Source organism: Microcaecilia unicolor, chromosome 8 (assembly GCF_901765095.1).
Source record: "Microcaecilia unicolor chromosome 8, aMicUni1.1, whole genome shotgun sequence".
Lineage (NCBI taxonomy): Eukaryota > Metazoa > Chordata > Amphibia > Gymnophiona > Siphonopidae > Microcaecilia > Microcaecilia unicolor.
In genome coordinates, this window is record NC_044038.1 from 48770871 (window position 1) to 48785739 (window position 14869).

General features: G+C 42.6%; 1 protein-coding gene across 4 annotated transcripts in view; it reads right to left on the minus strand.

The window, feature by feature from the left end:
• Positions 1-14869, minus strand: part of NPRL3 (NPR3 like, GATOR1 complex subunit) — a 109989-nt gene that overhangs the window by 71368 nt on the left and 23752 nt on the right. For 2 of the 4 annotated variants that reach the window (XM_030212419.1, XM_030212420.1), the window contains 3 exons: positions 8634-8708; positions 2581-2734; positions 1347-1428 (listed from right to left, as the gene is read on the minus strand). In XM_030212419.1, coding sequence (XP_030068279.1) covers positions 1347-1428; positions 2581-2734; positions 8634-8708 — 311 coding nt within the window. The remainder of the gene's footprint in view (positions 1-1346; positions 1429-2580; positions 2735-8633; positions 8709-14869) is intronic. The other 2 variants (XM_030212422.1, XM_030212421.1) reach the window with 1 other exon arrangement.

Genomic DNA, 14869 nt, shown 5'->3' on the forward strand with positions numbered 1-14869 from the left:
CCTTGAGATACTGAAGTGTGACCACCATAAAAGATCTTTGTCTGATAATGTTTACTCTTTATTCTGTGGGCTGCCTCTGCAGCCTACAGGTTTTGTTTTTTTGTTTTTCTTTTCTAATGTTGCTTCTTTAAATACTGCAGACTAGAGTACCCGTATTTATGCGTAAGCATTATGTTGTGCTTGTTCTTTTGAAATAAAATTATTAAAGGAAAAAAGGCACATAATAAATCTATGACTAAATAGATGGAACTCTTTCATGCATATTAATTGTGATGATCCTGAAAATCGGACTCGTTAGGTGTGCTTTCAGGAAAAGGTAAGGAACCCCTGGCCTATTTCAATGTGCTAGTGAGATTCATAACAAAAAAAAAAAAAAAAAAGGCACACAACTGCTTACAAAACAGTAGATAAAAAACAACAAAGCAGTGGAATCAAATGCATTACCCGACGTGGCCATGTTTCGCCCTCAGGCTGCATCAGGGGTACAAACTATCAAAAGTGTATGTAAATATATCATACACACTAGTAGTTCCAAAAATCTAGTTCCATTTATCTGCTACTTCCAACTGAACTGCAGATAAATGGAACTAGATTTTTGGAACTACTAGTGTGTATGATATATTTACATACACTTTTGATAGTTTGTACCCCTGACGCAGCCTGAGGGTGAAACGTGGCCACGTCGGGTATTGTTCCAATAAATGCATTTGATTCCACTGCTTTGTTGTTTTTTATCTAGTGAGATTCATATGCAGATACTTCACTTTGGAGTCCTTTTACTAAGGTGCACTAAAAGATGGTCCGCGCTACCTTTAGCATGTGGGTTTCCCAAGCGTTGTGGCCACCTTTAGCGTACCAGTAAAGTGGGGGGTTTTTTTTGTAATTGCCATGTGCTAATTTCCCCATTACCATGGGAGTCCTTACTGCTCCACCTATTTAGGATGTGGTAAGGGCTCTCACATTAATGTGCCCTACTCTCTGCCCATGGACACACTTCCCACACTAAAAAATAAATAATTTTCAGTGTGGTATTAGCACGCACCAAGCAGAACACTACCGCAGAATGCCTCAGCATGTCCTGCTGTAGTGCTCTTAGCATGTAGTAGGACTGTGTTAGGCCTACAGTGCCTTAGTAAAAGGGACCCTTTACTTCACTGGCTCCAACCATGTCATTCACCGACTTTCCTCACCCTGTTACATACCCATGAGAGAACAGCAAAGGCCCATGGGACAACATGCACCCTTTGTGCAGTGTTAACACAAAACTACATGCCTCACAGATGACATAAGAAGATAGCGTATGTACTACATACATTAAATGGCTGACTGCACAGCTTCTTGTTTACCTGTCATAGGCTTCTTTCAAGTCCCTGGCCAGCTTGCACTTGGGTAAAATATGATGAAATGGGGACTGTGGCCCTCCTCTAGCTACAATTAACAGTGGAAAAAAAAAAGATATGCCAGTTAACAGATGGGAAAAATTGTTTACTTTAGCAAATGCATTTAAAAAAGGAAAAATAAAAACATGTAAAGTTAGTAACATTTTTTTTGCTAGATATTTGCTTTGCACATCAAACTCACAGAGCCCTAACAAAGGATCCTAGGCAGGAATGCCACTTAGGGCCCTTTCTACTAAGGATTGTTAGCAGATTTAGTGTGCGCTAATGATTAGCACGCACTAAATGCCAAGACATCCACTGGAATACATTTAGAACACTAATTTTTTAGCATATGCTAAATGCCTTAGTAAAGGGGGCCCTTAGTGCAGGTTAGCCTGGGGGAAATCTACCCCAGTACATGGGTGCAAAAGTACCTGGGAATATACCTCAGGTTGATTTTCATAAATTAGGTAATTTTACACCAGATTGAAATACGCAAGGATGGAGGAGAAGCTTAACAGTTAGAGCACAGGGCTAGGAACTAGACAGCCCAGGTTCAAGTCCCATGGCAGCTCCTTGTGGTCTTGGCCAAGCCATTTAGCCCCTCCATTGCCTTAGGATGGCCAAAGATGGCACTGGCAACCTCACTGCATTTAGGGTCTTCTACTGAAACAGTCAGTCCTATGAGCCACTCACAGCTCACTGCTTGGAGAAAGAGAGAGAGAGATGAAGCCCCTGTTATTTGTTTGGCTTGTGGTCTAGGAAAAAAATCAATAGTACATGTGTAATTTTCTCCCTGACCCAAGTATGCTCCTGAAAAGTGGCTTATAAAACCAGCTGCAACCCCTCTAAAAACTGACTTTTACATGTTTGTGAAGGCATTATCCTCACCCTGGGAATTGCTTTTGAGGATGGCTACATGAACAACCTAGTCAAGAGGTCTCCTGCCAGACAGGTTTACCAGCTTCCCTTCCAGTATTATGAGACTACTGAACTGAAATCCAGGTGGAGCAGTCCTGCATTAATATGACAAGTTTGCATTCCGATATTCAAACTGGCAGTCAAAGAGCCCCTGACCTAACCAAACAGTAACAGAAAGATTACACCTTACAGGTCTCGTCTGCTGCAGTTCTTAGCCAGGTGATACCGGTGGCACAACATAGGAGGACGATACAAATAAAAAGTAAAAGCCAACACTGACTTTCCGCCATTGCTGTGACTTCATCCTGGATGGCTAGGATGAGTGCGGCTTCTCTGGTTAGATACTGGCAGCGACGTTCCTCATGCTGTAGGACTATTGCAATACGGCGTGACAGGTTGTGCAAGCAGTTTATCACCGATGCATCTGCATTAGCCTGGGGATAAAAAGGAAACATTTTATAAAATCAGTTTACAGAGCTATCTGACAGTTAGTTCTTCCATCGTCCATTCACAGCAACAGTGAAGGACATCAAAGGTCAAAAAGCATACTGGGAACCAATGCAAGCAGAGTCATTCTCATTTCACTATCTCAAAAGTAGTGAAGTACTAGAAAACATAGTGTTACACACCCAGGTAAGGCTGGGCTTTTATTCGCTTAGTAAAAAGGCGCTGAAATCAATGAAACAGAAAACCACAATCCTTTGATCCACAGGAGAGGTATAGCATGGCAGCGGCAGCACGAGCTTCCCCACAAGGCTTTACTAATGTGCCAATTCATTCTTTAGAACAGTGAGACTTAGGGCAAAAAAAGACTCTTTCCTATAGTTTTTGGTAGAATCTCTCTTTATACTCTCTTGATTTAAATATAGGATCACAAAACGGTAGTAGTACATTATTTTTATTTGACTTTTTAAAATTCTAGGTGGATTACAGTATCTCCTCTTTATCTGTAGGAGTGCATTTAATTGCAGTTAATCTGCTTAACTCTTTCAATAACTTCTACGGCTTATCTCCTGCTGCAGTGGGTCCATGAACAAGTCCACCAGGTTCTTTACCTGCAACAGGGATGTTGTCTGCAGTATCTGCACTATTACTACCACCATCTCTAGCCCTAGTGCATAAGTTAAGGGTAGGCACTTTTATATCCTGGGCAATGTGCAGCCAGTAGGTGTTCTTCCTTTTCTTCCAACCATACTTAAGGAGGTCACCATGTGAAGGTACTCAGCAAGACTTGAGGAGAAAAGTTTATTATGTCCCCTCAAAGACGCATAGCAATGTACCAGCAATGCTGCACTCCCCTCGGACCCCCTTTGTAAATATGCCCATTCGTCAGAACTGGGAGACTTTTGGTCATTCTGCTGAGCCACAGACACCATGGCCACTTGCTCAGGAGAAACTCGATAGGAGACCACCAACTCATTTTACACAAATCACTGAATGGCTTTATGACTAATGAATTTAACCCAACCTGAACCAGACTTAAGCAGAGATTTAAAGATGAATGGAACCTTCTTCTAATCATCCAAGGTCATCCAATATCCCCTTATCCCTTTGCTTGTAGGTTTGGAAACCACTTCTAGGTACATAGAACTAATGAATCTAGGTAGACATGAGTCCTCTGCACAACCCTGCAGAAAGCCATAACATGACAAAGCTTCCCAAGAAGCACTGCAATGGCCTGCTGAAGGGGAGAGAGAAGAGTTTTATCCTAATGTGCATAATGCATTCAAACCTTCCCCTTTTTCCTGAAATGCCTAAAAAATCTATTCATTTAAAGAGTATATTCCTATATTTTAAAACCATAAACCCTCTGAGGAGTGGAATGGAGGAGTGGCCTAGTGGTTAGTGTGGTGGACTTTCATCCTGGGGAACTGGGTTCGATTCCCACTGCAGATACAGGCAGCTCCTTGTTACTCTGGGCAAGTCACTTAACCCTCCATTGCCCAGGTACAAATAAGTACCTAAGCCACATTGAGCCTGCCATGAGTGGGAAAGCGTGGGGTACAAATGTAAGAAAAATAATAAATAAAAATATATCTATTCAATGCCCCTGAGAATAAAACAGAAATGAACAGCCTTAACCAAGAACTACTACAGAAGGTTGCCATTTTTATAAAGGGCAAAATGCTGATAAATCTTATTTTATAAATGAACAAGAATTCATTTCACTTATAAAAATGGTTGAACACTGGAGCCTTTATTTTTCTAGACACTTTAACACAACTACGAAACCTAGCCAGACTTTCCCATGACTCAGTAATTCCTAGAGAGGGAGAGGCAGCAGCAAGCATTGACGCTGCATTTCTTAACAGACTTTGACAGGCTATATGAGCTTAAAGGTTGAATCAGCAGATAAATGGTTCCACCCTATGTAGCAAAACATGACCCAGCACATTTCAGGAGCACATTTCTAATGAGTCATGCAATACTGGAGGCATGGCAGAAAGCAGAAAGGTTCATCCCAGGTGATAAAGCTAAACTAGCAGATAAATCATCCTATCCTAAGAAGCCAACCTTTACACAGCATTTCTTGTGCCTTCCATTACTGATGAGTCATGGTATTCTGGTGGTGCTACAGATACACTGCAGGGTGAAAGCAGATTACAGGGTCAAGAGTCAAGACCCTGGCCCCTTCTTTTCTTCACTCACAGCTAGTGAATACACTCTGCCCTATCCTTGCCTAAACAACCAGCATATAATTCTTAATATTTTGATACTTAGAAGGATTCACAGTGCTCAAAGTCCCAAAACAATGTCAATTTTATTTTATCACCTGCTAGTAGAACTGGTGAAGCAGACTGGATTTTCTAGTAATACGTCCATCAATTATACAGATTAGAAAGAGGCATAAAATCATGTAAAGGGATTTGATAGAAGTGTTGTTAATTAGTGCTAACAACCAGATCAAAATAAATTTTATTAAAATAAAAAAGCAAGCTTACTGACTTAAGAGGCATATTTTCAAAGCACTTTGGGAGGCTAAGTTCCATAGGTTTCTATGGAACTTTGGGAGGCTAAGTGCTTTGAAAATAAGCCTCTTAGTATTTTTGGACCCAGTGCTTGCCAACTTCTCTTCCTCTTCTGCACAGCACTCTTCTAAATTACCAGTGCCTATCACAAACCCTGCACTTTCTGAGCTGTTTTCTCAGTCCAGTAGTGTCACAGATTAGCCTGAATCAGAGCCTTAAACTTGACCAGAAAATTGAGAGGTTTACAGTTTTTTTTAATCTTCTGAGTGGCCAGGCCTCACCTAGAGAAGATTCCTATTATCATACTGGCCTAGTGGTTAGGGTGGTGGACTTTGGTCCTGAGGAACTGAGTTCGATTCCCGGCACAGGCAGCTCCTTGTGACTCTGGGCAAGTCACTTAACCCTCCATTGCCCCATGTAAGCCGCATTGAGCCTGCCATGAATGGGAAAGCGTGGGGTACAAATGTAACAAAAAAATAAAAAATTTTATTCTAGAGATTGTGGTCACTATACATATATATATTTAGCAAGAGGACAGATATCCTGGATGAACGAGGACATTTTTTTAAGAAATTAAACTCTGTATACAGGCCAGTCATTGGCAGGCATTAAGTTGGAGTAGAAGATTGGCAGCCTAATGGTTAGAACAAGAAAAGCAACGTTCAAATCGCACTGCAACTCCTTATAATCTTGAACAAGTCATTTAACTCTCCATTGCCTCAGGCACAAGCTTAGACTGTAAGCTCTCCAGGGACAATAATATATCCACTGTGCCTGAATCTAACATGTCTATAGTTGCCAATGAAATGGTCTGAGCTAAAGCCAAATAAATAAATCAAATATACTGCACAACGCATTTATTGCTGAAGAGTAATTTTAGCACCTAAAAAGGTTCCATCCCCATTACTTACTCCTGGGGAGACTTCTGTGCAACCGCTCAATGAAACTTTTGCACAGAACTCTGCAAAACCATCAACATCAGTGGCTCTCCTCATTCCCTCTGCCCTTCCCTTACAGAGACTGTGCAGCAAGAAGCGGTGGTGCATGGCTGCACACTGAGTCGTGTACTCCTGCTCTGCCAGCCTAAACATTACTGTTCATTTGAACTATATGGCCACCAACACTGTTTAAATGAATAGTTATGCCTAGGCTGGCAGAAGAGGAGGAGGATGCAGCCCAATGCGCAGCCATGTTCCATCTCCTCTTCTTGCCATATAAATCGAAGTAAACCAAGATGAAGTGGGCTAAGTAACAGAGAGGGGTAAGGGTCATTGGAGCTCCAAGGGTAGGGCAGAGGAAATGAAGAGAGCCACCGATGTTGATGGTTGTGCAGAATTTTGTGCAAATTCTTCATTGTGCGGTTGCACAGAATTCCCCCAGGAGTAAGTAATGGGGTATATGGAGGGCTCAGCTACTGAGGGCTGCCATGTCTGCTCATGGCTGACCCAACCAGACACCCAACTCCAGCTGCTGCAGCAAGTCTCAGCCATGCATAGGAGCTGGTGGCCCAACAAGAAATACTGGGCCAGATTGTGGCAGAGCTCAGGATATTCCATCAGAAGCAGAATCAGCCTCATCAGGGCAAAGAACAATAACCAATGTGTATATAGTTTTATAGTTTTTGGTATACAAAAGTCTGTGCCCCCCCTCTGTAAAAAATGTATTGATTTCCTGATATGCAAGGCTGACAGGTACTGTAGTGCAAACACTACTGGGCAAGCCGTGGGAAAGGGAGACTGCAGCAACAGGGAGGGGGGGTTGGCAACAGATGGGGAGAAGTGTCTAAAGGGCCCTCAATGTCCACAATCAGAGCAGCTCCCCCTGAATGTCAAGTATTTGACCAGAGGGCTGCTCTAACGGAGAGGGACCTAATGTGCCCTGCAGCAGCAGATGACCCTATAGGACTCAAACCTGGCCACACCTCAAACCATCATGCTGTACCTCCAACAGACCAAAATTAGGTGAAGGCAAATGTCTTAGGGCTGGTCACAGCCAGCGATAAAGGTGAAACTAAGGTTGCCCACCATAGTACTTGACACAGGTGTAAGAAGCAAGGCGAGGAGATGGCAAAGACAAATGTCTGAGAGACATGTGCCTGGATCGCCCACATTCCCTACACATGTCTCTATGACAGATTCCTGGGCTGCCTCCTCATCAAGGGGTCGGCCTGCTCCCAGGACTTGGCAGGACAATATCCGGCCTCTGGACTCAGATCAGGAAGGGCCCAACATCCAGGTGCCCTACACCCATGAGCTTAGCAAGTGCCCTTCCGGGAATCCTGGAAATGTGAAATGAACAAAGGAAATTAGCCTCTAATGTAGCTACAGTTACCTAGACAGAAGAATAAAAAGGTCACAGTATGGTGCAGACTGCTCACCTACATCACTACTGCAATCTGCAGCCACCTGTCCCCTGGGGTTCATATCTGCCCATTATCCTATACTAATGCTGTCAACAGATATCTGGTCTGAAGGAAACCTGGGGTTGATGGAGCTGCATGGTGTGCAACATTAACATTGGTGCAAACTTAGCATGCTGGTCTCCCAGCACAGCTCCATGCTGGAGGCTGGAACCAAGTTCACATCACAGGTATCCCTTGCCAAAGATCCTAGGTACACATCTGTACTGCTGAGAGACAGGAGACAAGAAGGTAAGGATGTAGAACAGGAGGTGTTGGGGTCTGGGAAGGTTTGTTGTGGGAAGGGGCAAGATACAGAGGAAGGGATGGGTGTAGCTTGTGGGCAAGGACGTAAGGAGGTGAGACACAGAGGAAGCAAGTCAGGAAATGTAAGGGTCAAAAGGTTCAGACTGGGCAAACACACAAAGGTAATAAAGCAGCAACTCTCCACCATTTCTCACAAATGACCACTTCCACCTCACCACTCTCTAACTCAGCAAAATCACAATGGGTCTAAAGACAGGTTTGGCCTTATCCTAGATGCTTTTATTCTGGACGCTTTTCTTTCCACCCCTAGGAAGTTGTTTTGCTATCCGTTATGGGCACAAAACGTTCATCAAGTAACACCCTCTCTGGGAATATTTTCTTTTAGGCAACTAGCGGGCTTGAACAAATTTTTTTTTGTTTGATTATACACTTTAGATGTTTTTCTGAGAGAAAAATGTATATGCCTGTTATGCCATTTTTTTTGGACGTTTTTCTGTTTTGAAAATGAGCCCCATAATGTCCTAAGTAAATAGGTTGTGTCATCCATCATCACAGCAGCCATAGCAGTTCTGGTTACTGCTCAAACAGGAGACCAGTACTTTGCTCCATCACTACTTCATACTAGTCATAAGTACACAATATAACAAGCATAACAAGAGTAGTGCCTGAGACGGTGATGCTGTATGAAAATCTGCTTACTCGGAGTGCAAATACAACATTGAAGAGAATCATGGTCGGCATCTCCCTCTTTGGCGATGGATCAGTTTTCGATACCTGGAAACAAACAGTACTGAAGTTATAATGGACACTTTAATGAAGAATCTTCTTCCCTGTTTTTCATATCCTCCCCCAAACTAACACTGTTTTCTGCCACAAGCTCTTGGTCCTGCTCTATTTACAGAGCACCTGAGTAATTTTAGCTACGTTATCTGCTTAGTTTGCTAACAGGAGAACTGGGGAACTTCAGGATAATTCTTCTAAGGATTCCTGCACAATAAAAAGAACAGTTCCAGGTGCGACTATCCTCTGCTAGTGAACTTACAGAAGGTGAACGGTCCTAAATATGGGGATCACATATTCTACAACCATTTGCCAAACCATGGCGGAAAAGAACACTATTCCATCTTGTAAGACTGTTTATATATAGAAATGTTATCTCTGAGATCCAATGCTTAACAATCTTAGAAGATGGAACAGTCATGGTTTGTGTGTGTGTGTAATTTAAATGTGTGTTTCGTAATTGCTCCCAATTGGCTACTGCTCAGAATCCGGACATCAGAACTACCTAAACAGAACCTTTTCCAACAAAGAAACCATTCTCTGCATTCGGCTCCTGAAATGAGCACCATAACAAATGAAATGCCCTAATCAATCATTTGTCAGGCATGCCTCTCTTGAATAGATTGTAATCTCTGTCTAGCAGGGACTGTCTCTTATGTGTTTGTGTATAGCACTGCATATATCTAGCAGTGTAAGAGAAATAAGTAGTAGTAGTAGTAGTCTACTCTATACTACATTCAAAAAAAAAAAGGAAAAAAGATAGTAACAGGAAGAAACATTTTCTAAGCCATTTCTAGGGATAAATTGCAGTTACCCCTGGAAATGGGCTTTTAGAAATGTCTCCTCCCTATGTGTCGGTAAACCTGTATGTATAATACCACCACATGTGCAGCAAGAAGTCTTCTAGGGAGCTGGGCTTGCACTTCACACGCACTGCATTTCCAGTAAAATGTGCATCTTTTTTCCTTTGAAAACTACCTGTACACTTAAGCATAAAATACCCAATGTGAGTACCCACCCTACACACTCAACCAGTCTATTTCTTTGAGACCATGAGGTGTCGCAGTGTTCCATGCTGTTCTTTCCTAAACGAAAGCAGTAGAACATTGCCACCCCTAGTACCACACCTTGACACAAGACTACAAATTTCAAATCTTGAACAAAATGCCCTGCCTCTACCCAGTGAGACACCAGAGGGGGCTTCCATCCGCTGTACACACAAATGACATAAATGTTGAGCTGTTTGAAATTTGATCTTACGTATACTTTGGCCGATATACCACATATTACAGGGACAACAAATCCCATACAGTGGGGGAAATAAGTATTTGATCCCTTGCTGATTTTGTAAGTTTGCCCACTGACAAAGACATGAGCAGCCCATAATTGAAGGGTAGGTTATTGGTAACAGTGAGAGATAGCACATCACAAATTAAATCCGGAAAATCACATTGTGGAAAGTATATGAATTTATTTGCATTCTGCAGAGGGAAATAAGTATTGAATCCCTCTGGCAAACAAGACCTAATACTTGGTGGCAAAACCCTTGTTGGCAAGCACAGCGGTCAGACGTCTTCTGTAGTTGATGATGAGGTTTGCACACATGTCAGGAGGAATTTTGGTCCACTCCTCTTTGCAGATCATCTCTAAATCATTAAGAGTTCTGGGCTGTCGCTTGGCAACTCGCAGCTTCAGCTCCCTCCATAAGTTTTCAATGGGATTAAGGTCTGGTGACTGGCTAGGCCACTCCATGACCCTAATGTGCTTCTTCCTGAGCCACTCCTTTGTTGCCTTGGCTGTATGTTTTGGGTCATTGTCATGCTGGAAGACCCAGCCACGACCCATTTTTAAGGCCCTGGCGGAAGGAGGTTGTCACTCAGAATTGTACGGTACATGGCCCCATCCATTCTCCCATTGATGCGGTGAAGTAGTCCTGTGCCCTTAGCAGAGAAACACCCCCAAAACATAACATTTCCACCTCCATGCTTGACAGTGGGGACGGTGTTCTTTGGGTCATAGGCAGCATTTCTCTTCCTCCAAACACGGCGAGTTGAGTTCATGCCAAAGAGCTCAATTTTTGTCTCATCTGACCACAGCACCTTCTCCCAATCACTCTCGGCATCATCCAGGTGTTCACTGGCAAACTTCACACGGGCCGTCACATGTGCCTTCCGGAGCAGGGGGACCTTGCGGGCACTGCAGGATTGCAATCCGTTATGTCGTAATGTGTTACCAATGGTTTTCGTGGTGACAGTGGTCCCAGCTGCCTTGAGATCATTGACAAGTTCCCCCCTTGTAGTTGTAGGCTGATTTCTAACCTTCCTCATGATCAAGGATACCCCACGAGGTGAGATTTTGCGTGGAGCCCCAGATCTTTGTCGATTGACAGTCATTTTGTACTTCTTCCATTTTCTTACTATGGCACCAACAGTTGTCTCCTTCTCGCCCAGCGTCTTACTGATGGTTTTGTAGCCCATTCCAGCCTTGTGCAGGTGTATGATCTTGTCCCTGACATCCTTAGACAGCTCCTTGCTCTTGGCCATTTTGTAGAGGTTAGAGTCTGACTGATTCACTGAGTCTGTGGACAGGTGTCTTTCATACAGGTGACCATTGCCGACAGCTGTCTGTCATGCAGGTAACGAGTTGATTTGGAGCATCTACCTGGTCTGTAGGGGCCAGATCTCATACTGGTTGGTGGGGGATCAAATACTTATTTCCCTCTGCAGAATGCAAATAAATTCATATACTTTCCACAATGTGATTTTCCGGATTTAATTTGTGATGTGCTATCTCTCACTGTTACCAATAACCTACCCTTCAATTATGGGCTGCTCATGTCTTTGTCAGTGGGCAAACTTACAAAATCAGCAAGGGATCAAATACTTATTTCCCCCACTGTATATACAATGAATGGAATTAGTCTGTGCTTGAAAGTAATTTTTGCATGGAACACTGCGACACCTCATGGTCTCAAAGAAATAGACTGGTTGAGTGTGTAGGGTGGGTACTCACATTGGGTATTTTATGCTGAATTTCTGGCAGCCTCCACACGCATGTGCGGGTGTCTTTTGGTATGCCCGCCGTGTGTAGTGTGAGCATGTTGATGAGTTTTCAACTGCTGGCTTGTCCACGAGATATTATAAGGTTTGGTTTAATGATTTATTTATGGTGGGTTCTGGGATTGTTTCAATATTGTATGAGGGATGGGGGAGTGTGATAGTGACTGTTTTATATATTTAGATATCGGACCCCTGATGATGCCTTGAAGAGTGAAACACGGACCGTGTACAGTTCGGTGTAATCTGAATGAAGAGAGCGGCAAAGTGGAAACATTGGCTCTAGTGGACATTACCCTGGCCACAGCTTATGAGGACGCCGTGGCACCCTTGCATATTTAGCATGTAGGGGATTTTCAGGATCTCTCCTTATTTTGAAAGCACCTCATCAGCTAGATGCAGTGATTAATTTTCAGGGATTGTGTGCCATTTTTTGGGATATACATTGACAGTGACTGTGGATTATCACTTTTGGATTTACACTCTTTCAGTGACTGGTGCTGCGAAGGATATTGTGAACCTTGCTGGAGAAACTATTGGAAGCTTTTCTGAGATAAGTACATCATTTCTTATTGGAACTTTCATTTGTTTGCTACATGAAAGGGTGTGGGCTGCTAATGCTTTATCATTGAAGGCATTTTGATGTTCAATGGTATAGGTATAAGTAGGGTAACAGAACTACAAGTATGTATTTAAAATTGTTTTAATATTATTGTATAATTTGAATAAAGCTTTTTGTAACTGGTCATAGTTGTGGTGTTAGACTGAATATATTAGATGTTATTGAAATCGATTTACCCTTAGGGATATCCTGAAAACACAGTTGGTTGGTGGCTCCACAAGACAGGTTTGAGAACCACTGGATTAAGCTTCAAAGAAGTTCTTCATAAATATATATCCAATGTTCTCTTGCAATCTATGGAGTTTTCTTTAGATGGTCATTAGGTGAGAGACAGAAAATATCCCATAATAGGTAATGGTCACCATTACATCTATAGGCAACTAGTTTCCCTAACCACAACAAAAGAAGAATTCCTGAAGAGTTCTGTAACTCTGGCCATTGCTACAACACATAGGATCTGGGTCCTTCAGCACTCTGGGCTGGTTAGGACTGGGGAAAGAGGGAAAACAGCTGCCACTACCAGATACAAAGAGCAGTATGGAGGATGTTTAACAAAGGAAGTGCCCTTTTAAACCAGGGTTTCTCATTCCAGTCCTTGGGATACACCTAGCCAGTCAGGTTTTCAAGATTTCCATGAAATGGAGGTGGTGGATGCAAATTTATCTCATGCATGTTCATTGTGGATATCCTGAAAACTTGATAGGCTAGGTGTGTCTCGAGGACTGGGTTGAGAATCCCTGCTGTAGACCCTGGGTTAACAAGGCTCCCCAGAACTGTCTGGACAGCCTATCTGGTCAGAATGTTCAGAGATGGAAAATGAGAAACCAAATTATGAAGGCAATCCACGCCCCCCCCCCCCCCCCTCCCAAACAGCCCATTTTAAAAGTTAAAATAAAGAAACTTCTTTAGTGATTGCCTTTATTTAGAGAGAAACTAAAATAATTTAACCAGGTTACTCAGAGCATTTCTCAAACACTGTAATGTTCCTGCTCTTACCCATTATAACCTGGGGGAAGGAGGGTGATAGATACTTTGTTTTTTAATACAGCGATGCGCTGAGAAATACATCTTGGATAAACAGAATATAAGTACTCGCTAAATAAAATATACAAAGAATAAGGAGGCAGTTTCAGCCCCCTCCCCTCCACATTATGCATGCATACATTTTGGGGAGAGGGGAACTTGGATAAAGAATGCAAGGGGAACCAACTTCCTGAGACACCACTTCACATCATGCCCACTCTTGTGGAGCAGACCCACATGTGCACACAAATGAGGTCATTTCATAGTAGGTCACCTAAGTGAAACGTCCAAACTGATGCTTAGGGCCCTATTTACTAAGGTGCCCTAGCGTTTTTAGCGCACACTAAACGCTAGAGCCACTTATATATTCCTACGGGTGTCTAGCGTTAGCACATGCTAATTTTTAGCATTCACTAAAAACATTAGCACGCCTTAGTAAACAGGGCCCTTAAGGACTCGCTTATCAAGCTGCGCTAGCGGTTCCCGCACAGCAATGCCAACAGAGCCCATTCAAAGCAAATGTACTTTGCTTGCGCTGCCGCACTGGTGACCTCTAGCACGGCTTGATATGAGGCCCTTTTAGTTTACAAAGGGCATAGGCACAAATCTGGCAGTCACACACAACATGCTCTAAAGATGGTGTAAATTTGTACATGGATTCTCTGCATGTACCCATGTATTTTATTTAAAAAAAAAAAAAAGTATGTACATCACAAATCTGCCCTTGGTCCACCTAAACTATATCTCTGGGAACCATCATGTTCTTTCTTTTAACAAATATATTTGACTGTACAATTTTGGAAGCAAACTTTCTATGTGGAAATATAGCTCTCCGTTTCTTTGTTCTAGATACCCCCACTGTATCCAGAACAAAGTGGCTAGAAGCAGAAAATAAAACATTTTCTTGCACTTTGTTAACTGGTGTCTTATATAGCATGCTATAAAAAAATGTTCTTATTTTTCCTACTAATATTTTAAATGAAGCTTTTTGACTTGTATAAAATACATTTCCCTGTTTTTAGGTCTATAAATTGCAACCCCACCCTTTCTGCACGAACTGGCTGGGCAGAAAGAACTCAGCAGACTTGCCTCTGGAAAATGCTCCTCTCAGCAGTGTGCCTGCAATCCCTTGCTTGCACACCGGGGGGCACTATTGAGTATAGATTTCTGTGGAAGCAAGGAAAAGCTTTTGGTAGGGCACTAGAACAAGTTGAGAAACATTGATCACGTCCAAGGCACACCTGCGCTTTCAAAACTGGTGTGTAATGCATCAAGCTGTGTGTAAACATGGCAAAAAAGCTAGGTATTGAAAGTCCCACCAGAGGCAGGAAATAGTCATAAGAGCAGAAAGAAGAAGAGGTGCTATGTGCAATATAAGAGAAATTCTATTAAGAGTGTCAAAATAAACTGCCCAGATTCTATGGTAGAAACTAGCACAATTGGCAGTTACACTC